Source organism: Montipora capricornis, chromosome 2, assembly GCF_036669925.1.
Source record: "Montipora capricornis isolate CH-2021 chromosome 2, ASM3666992v2, whole genome shotgun sequence".
NCBI lineage: Eukaryota > Metazoa > Cnidaria > Anthozoa > Scleractinia > Acroporidae > Montipora > Montipora capricornis.
Window position 1 is genome coordinate 9,807,257 of NC_090884.1, and position 7,500 is coordinate 9,814,756.

The 7,500-nt window shown below is 40.6% G+C and overlaps 1 protein-coding gene across 1 annotated transcript in view; it reads right to left on the minus strand.

Moving 5' to 3' along the window:
* The window catches only part of LOC138038788 (VWFA and cache domain-containing protein 1-like), an 18,914-nt gene that overhangs the window by 10,836 nt on the left and 578 nt on the right, over positions 1-7,500 (minus strand). The window contains exons 1-6 of the mRNA XM_068884831.1: positions 6,784-7,500; positions 3,110-3,700; positions 2,697-2,844; positions 1,992-2,275; positions 973-1,108; positions 259-532 (exon numbers count right to left, since the gene is read on the minus strand). The exon at positions 6,784-7,500 is cut by the window's right edge and continues 578 nt beyond it. Of these exons, the coding sequence (XP_068740932.1) occupies positions 259-532; positions 973-1,108; positions 1,992-2,275; positions 2,697-2,844; positions 3,110-3,700; positions 6,784-6,948 (1,598 nt within the window). The 5' untranslated portion in view covers positions 6,949-7,500. The remainder of the gene's footprint in view (positions 1-258; positions 533-972; positions 1,109-1,991; positions 2,276-2,696; positions 2,845-3,109; positions 3,701-6,783) is intronic.

Genomic DNA, 7,500 nt, shown 5'->3' on the forward strand with positions numbered 1-7,500 from the left:
CTAAATAACAACAATGAAGTACCTGTTATAAAATGATTTGTCGTATTTTAATCCCTAAGAAGAATTTTGCATCCCAAGTAGGAAAGACCGCCTCATCAAATGTCTACTTGCAAATCAATTTACGCTATTAAAATTGAGGAACGTTATCACTTTCAGGCTTCCGTTTTTATTTTTGCTGAAGTAGGTTGGAAGGCAGCTTATATTTCCAATAGATGTATCTTCTATCATAATAGGTTAAAAGGAGATGCGAATTCTTACTTTTTGATAGATTCAAATACGGAATAAAACTCCGGATCAGGTTCTAGTGCCGTGATGTCCATAAAAATCGGGTCGCCGTAGGCATTAGAAGGGGCTGGCAGAAGGGGATGCATCATGGTCCTTCCGGAACTGTCGGCCATGAAAGCATAACTTGATTGGCCCTTCTGAAAGTAGGTGATTTCAGAGAGAAGGTCCGCCATACTTATGTCCGTGCCAACAACACCGATGAATTTGCCTTGGTGGTAACAAGGCAGTGTTATGGATGTTAACAGACCTGTTGGCAAAAAACGGTTGTTAATGGACGAAGAAACTACCAATCGTTAAGTGACATGGTTAAAAAGGTCAACAAGTAACTTTGTAGTATATATATCCCAAGAACTGCACCATTTGGTTTTGAGCAAGATTTTATCACTCAGATAACTACGTTATTGAGAGTTAGGTCTAGGATATGTGGATATTATGTTCTCGTTCCAGCGTGTACCATATCAAAAGTAGTATTTCCTTGACATAATTATTAAATATTAGCCACCATTTCTTCAAAATACTCAAGTAGGCTGACCAGAATGTAGTAAAGCTTAAGGGGAATAACTTCTACGTAATTTCAGTTGGCTTCCTTGGAATGACCACGAAATATATTCCCTGATCATTTAAAACCCAATATATGATCCCTTGGTTCATCTAGTAAAATATCTCATGCATCCTTTAGTACCTTACCTGTTCCAAAGGCGTCCACGTAAGGAATGGATATGATTGGTTCATCACGGATGGTGTTTGTTGAGAAGAAGTCGTAGTATGTTGCCAAGTCCCTTCGTAAGTTATTCGGGTTTAAAACATGGGTGAATTTTCCAGCCTTTGATAATGATAATAAAATAATAAATAACTTTATTTAATTGGCAAATGCATTTAGCAAAAGGTTTACTAGTTGGGGACACTGTAAATGAAATAGAAAATAAACTATTAAAAATCTTACTGGTGGGAGGCTGACCATTTGGCTATTTACACAACGCCGTCGAGGAGTTGAACAATCCTGATAGTGGTAGGGAAAAGGATTTGACCAGGGACCTCAAGATTTTAAATCCAGCGCCCTAAACCACTCAGCTAGATCGCCTCTCCAAAGGGAAAATAAAGATTTGATCGCAAATGTTTAACGCAAGCCCTTTAGTTGTGTTCAAAATGCAATTATGCTTCAGTGCAATCGCTACTAAGAACATTTTGACCCAATTTGACAGTCAACTTAAATTCAGCTTAGTACCCGAGGGGGACTCCCAATAGGGAAGGGATGCTCGTCGGAAATTGTAAATTAAACCCCTAAAGGAGACCAATCTGGGCGTGACCCGGGCTTTTTTTTACCCCTAAAAGAGACCATATTAAAACACGGAGAAATAAAAATACAGGGGCTTTTAATTATGGCAAAGACATTATCATCTAATACTTTCATCTACGTGAAGAAATATAAAAGTGTAAATAAACACTTTTATATTTCTTTGCGCGCAACCCTAAAGGAGACCTTCACGCCTACATATGATTGCGTTTTGCCCAGAACACCCAAAGTGAGACCAAAATTCCGAAATTTACACCCCTAAGCGAGACGACGAGCATCCCTCCCCTTTTTATATGGACGTCCTCCCCGGGTTTAGTAACCAGATACTTGCCTATCGCGCGTGAATTCTAGCTATTGTATTAATATATTGAGTAGAAACATGACTTTCTCGCATTGCTGTTACAGTATTTACAGGGACGTCCGGTGCTTTTGAGATGCCGTAATTACTCCCATCTTGTTGAGCAATATCTTTGAGGATTTGTAAGTCGGTAAGCATGCCATAAGTCATTATGACGACTGCATTGTTCAGCTCTGCGTTCTTCGTTTTTATCGTCTGCATGATATCACCGGCTGCGTCGTTTGGTTCACCATCTGTTAGAAAAATAATGACTTTTTTCCTGGAAGGACCTTTTCCAGGAGATGAGCCCTTCAGTAAGTCGAAGGCCAGAGTAAATGCTTTGGAATAATCCGTACCTCCTGTTTGAAAGAAAATAACGAGACAGGACTGTTATTGGTCATCACAATACAGTTTCACAAACGGTTTTCGTCACAATTCTTTAGTGAAGGTCTTTAAGGGTTGTCAAAATCCAATTATCCCTCTCATCAACTTGTTTGAAACAGTGAACGTAATCCTTCCCTTTTCATCGGCAACGTTTCGATATCCAGCAAAGCACGTGAAATATGCTCTGATAAAGGTGCACATTATAAGCGATACGAGAAGTGCGAAATAAGAATCTAGTGAACTCGATCATGCAAAACGCTGGATAAAGAAATAAAGATTAAAAATTGAGATACATCGAGGTCGCGTTATCAATGAATAATTTTTACTTGAATGGATTCCTTTTTAATTCCTTGAACCTGTTGTTGCGAGCGAATGGTTAATTATAATAATCCGTACCTCTAGCAAAAAGTGTATCTACAAAATCCTTTAAGTATTTGATATTAATCGGTGTGGCATCCGCCAAACGTTTGCTGTGACAGTCTCTCCCATCATTGTTGTATCCAGTTGGTGTTTCGGCCTCGCTGCTGAATTTCACCAATCCAATCTGATAAAAAATAATAATAATCAGATACGAGGTCACACAGCAACCCAGTTAATCAGTCGGTCACTCCGGCAGCTAGTCAGCCAGACAAACAGGCTGCTAGTCAGTCAGTCAGTGAGTCTGTTGGGCGGTCGGGGGATCGGACGGTAGTCAGTCAGTCAGTTAGTCAGTCCAGCAGGCAGGCAGTCAAGCCGAAAAATAAGAGAACACTAACGTTAAAATATTGTTTGAAGCGCCATAGCTTTCAATCGTGGATTACTTTACTTACCCGATCTCTTGGATTCATTGTACTTAAAACCGTTTTTGCAGCCGCCTTAGCCACGTCAATCCGGTTCCCAGCCATTGATCCACTTGTGTCAATAACAAGAACAACGTGTTTTGGTTCGGGTGTGGCTGTTTCTACATAAAATGGTCTGAAACGAGGATCATAAGATCTACAGTCTGCCGCGTCTTCAAACGCTGGAAAACTCGCCAGCATACCTTCCTCAGATGCAAAGTATTGCCACTTGATAACAGGATATTGCTGCATGATATCTTTCATCTCGCTCAGTACGGAATCAGCAACATACTGTCGAGACGAAGGAGCGCTCTCTGAAATCTTAACGCATAAACTTGCAAAGTCAACTTTATTACGAAACCTTGAATCGTACTCGAGGCGTTTCGGTGAGTTTGCTATCTGACAGCATTCTGCTGGGGTCGTTGTTGGAGATGTTGTCCAAGAAGACTCCACAGCTCTTTTAAGTCTTCGTACAACAAGAAACCTCTCTTTGAACTTGTTTGAGACACTCGCTGCTAGATTAGGGATGAGTACACTGCCGTCAACTGCAGTCTCTGTAAACTGTAACTTGTCAAAGTGCTCCTGAAATGGAAGATTAAAAGTTGTTTCTGTAAAATTTTCAAGAAAGAGGAAAACGTCATGAAAAGTGTTAACAGCAACATTCAGTCGCTTACTGGATCATTTATGAAAAAAAGGAAAACCTGGTTTACGTGGGTAGTTCGGAGACATTTTAAGGCGCATTTTTACGTAGTGCAGTGACATATCAGGGGCACCCAACGACCAATTTGTTGTAAAATGTATTATTATACCCCAGTTAATGAAAATAAATGTTATTAAGGCATTTTCAGGTGTTTTTCAGTGTTGCTGGGAAAACATTATCTGTTCCTTTTTCCCAGAAAGACACACAAGAAATTTCCCAGCCAGCTAGATAAAATTGGTTGGTTTCCCAGCCAGCTGATCAAATTTATTTCCCAGCCAGGAATTCCGCGCGCTTTCAAATCCCTCGATCCAAAACGACCGAACAAAAGCGACAAAACCGGGACAAAACAGGTTTTTTCCGCAAGCCCAATCACTCTGACCAGCCGTCGTATGTTTGTGACTACTCTGTGGGAGAGGGAAGGGGTTCTTTTCTTTTTTTTTTTTTTTCTTTCTTTTAGTCGTCCTCAATCTTCAGAGTTTCTACAGCCAGCTCGGGTTGAAATGCTAGGAAAAGTCAGTAATTCCCAGGCAAAACCTCTATCAATAACAAAATTTCCCAGCCAGTTCATCGAAACACCTGTATTTTTGCCAGCCAGCAAGATTCCTCTGGGGAACAGATAATGTGAGGAACAGATTCGTTGGGTGCCCCTGACATATAGCTTCAGGTTAGTTTAAGGCATGTAATTAAAACAAAATCAACAGAGGAAACAAATATTTGAAATAGACTGGCAATGCGATAGCTGATAGTAGGAGACCTGGTAACGGAGCAGTCCCCCCACCCCCACTTTTTTAATCGTAGTAACAAGCTTTGTCCCTATTAGTCCTGTTCCGGGACTCCCTCTTGGGTTCCAGGCCCATTTTCAGGGCGGGGTAAGAGGGAGTCCCGGATATGCCGTATTATGTAAAGCGTAAAAACCTTTACAAAGCTCGGGGAGAAAATTGCAGATTTTCAAGACATTTTACTGTTTTATGTCATGCACTTGCTATAGCCTACGTTTGTGTTACCGTTTTACGGCGTTTTGACAGTTGACAGAGGCCCTCTGTTTTAGAGTTGAGCAATCTTGATTTGAACTTGTAATATAAACAGGGTACATTAAATACGGGATGAATAAAGCGCTGAAGCACGGTAGTTTCTCAAACACTCGTGACACAGCATGGTACTGCTTAGTCAGCATGTATTTGCAATCACGCGGCTTATTTTTAGGCAGTAAAACTACTCATGATCTGTTGTAAAAGTAACTTTACTCTGTTTACTCTCCACGGCTAATTTAGCCGCTGAGCCTTGGCCTAATAAAACGCAATAATAAAATTAAAATCACGAAATATATTCCTATAATATACCTCCAGCGCCGACTAACTTTCCATCAAGTATTTCTTTCTTAGATCAAGGGTAGGGAAAAACGAGGAAAAAAGGCAAAAAACCGATATTTGTAATTATATCGCATTTAGTCCAGTCGAGAACTGATCGGATTCAACTGCATCCTGGTGACGAGAATAAAGATTATCATCATTTGCCTGGGCAAGATAAATAGCGTCTTGACTAGGAATATTGTGTTGCGTTCGTGAGGAAGAGACTTCAGTATTCTCACATTGCCTCTCTCCACCCAGGTGTATAAATGGGTGCTGCCGAATTTAATTCTAGGGGGTAACCCTGCGATGGACTAGCATCCCATCCAGGTGGGAGTAGAATACTCCTAGTCGCTTCATGCAACAGAAACCGGGATAAGCTCCGGCCTGATGGGGCACTTGGCTTAATCTTTTACCAGGAGACCATTACCCGAATCTTTCATCTGTATTGTACGCTTGAGTCAACCCTGTCCCGTATCTTTCTATTTTTAGAACTACTGTATTTTGACGTATGTGACGGAGAGCATACGTGAAGTGGTTCAAATACGTCACATACGTATGTGACGTAGTAAATGCTTGACTGACCATCGATCTCTTATGATTGGCTATTGAGAAAACACCCACTAAAGCCCCCCTGCGAGGTGCTTCTAAAAATAGAAAGATATGAGAAAGGGTTGACTAAGAAGGTTAATATGGAAGATCGAGGCTCAGGGTAATGGCCTCCTGCTTTTACCTTACATATTGAAAGTTACTGTAACCCAGTTACTGAGAGTTTGGCAGCACTTAAAGTTTTCATATATCGGAGCCGCCAAGTTACTTCTGCCATGAACATTCACTGGCAGAGGAAAATCTCAACTTTCACTTTGGTGGGTGAATATATAGTTAAACGTGCCGCTTGCATAACCCGGGGTGCATAAATGACCTTGACTTTACTTTTACGGGCGCCTGAAAGATCACAAAACACCCTTATTGTAAGTGTCAGAAGCCTCAGTTATTGTTGATGATTACAATAGAGATTAATGTTAATTTAGGAGAACAGAAGTTGGCCAGTTAAGTTTTACACGATATCACGCATAGTTTCAAAGAGGGTCACTATGTGAACAAACGTTTCAGCATCAATTGATATTCATGCTTTCAATTTTCGTGTGGATCTGAATGTATACCTGCTAACTTTTTGCCGAGTCAAAGCGTAGAGATTTTCGTCTCCTCATGACCAAAATTTCCGGAAATGTTTCGGCAACTTCCGACGATTTACCGAAGACTTCCGAACGCTACTGAAAATGTCCGAAGATGTTTCGATGGCTTCCGAAAACGTCCAAAGCTATTTGAAACTTTTCCGATGGCTTTCGAACGTATTGATCTCAAACTCGACATTAAGCGCAGTTTTTTGGAACATTTACGGGGAATATTGGATTGAATTTTTGTTGTTAGAGTGCTAAAGAATAAGTCAGGCGTGAGAAATTGCCCTCAATGCGTGAGATCGACGTCTTTGGTCCGCACTCGTGAGACTCATACATTTCTTAAAAACACTGGGGACCTTGAACCTTACTTTGGTGTTAAAAAGGTGGGGTGGTTCAATTTTAACACGTACAAGTTTAACTAATAATTGTGTTGGTTACCTGCAAAGCTGAGACACCAAGTCCGTCTGTGGCCAATTTAGAGAGCGTTTGACTGAATAACCGTACATCAAGCAGATCCGCTGAAAGACTCGGACAATACAGGGTAGAAAAAAGCATTAAAATCAGCTGATATCTACTGAGGTTTATAAACAGTGAGGCGGCCATCGTGTCAAGATCGTCGTTTTCAAAACGCGATTCGTGTATGTACTTCAAAGACACATTTATTCAGAATGAAGCGGATGTGTATTATTACTAGTTACTGAGTGGTTTTACGATGACGTCATCGCCTCGATCACTTTTTTTTCCTGTTGCATGACTTTGACCACATTTTTGTTTACATCTTGAACACATATATGTTTATGTATGACGTGCAAAGAACATAACACAATAACTGGAACCGACATTTCGTGTTGTAATAAGGAAAAGTAAACCTGCAGAAGAATTTAGCTTACGCCAATCGAAATGATGCTCCTGTCGTGTTTTAGCTGCTTTTATTTGTGTTCATGTATTTTTCAGGTGTAAATGGAATATAATATCTCGGCATAATTGAGTTCTTGCAGTTTTTGCATTAGAGCGCTTTTCAAATGAGTGTCGTAAAACCAAAACCAAAGTAATTACTTCGGCCAATCGAAAAGGAGCGAGATAATCCAGTAAACCAAACAAAACTCGAATTAATTACACGTAGCCGACACAAAGCGCGGGAAAATGTGCACGCGC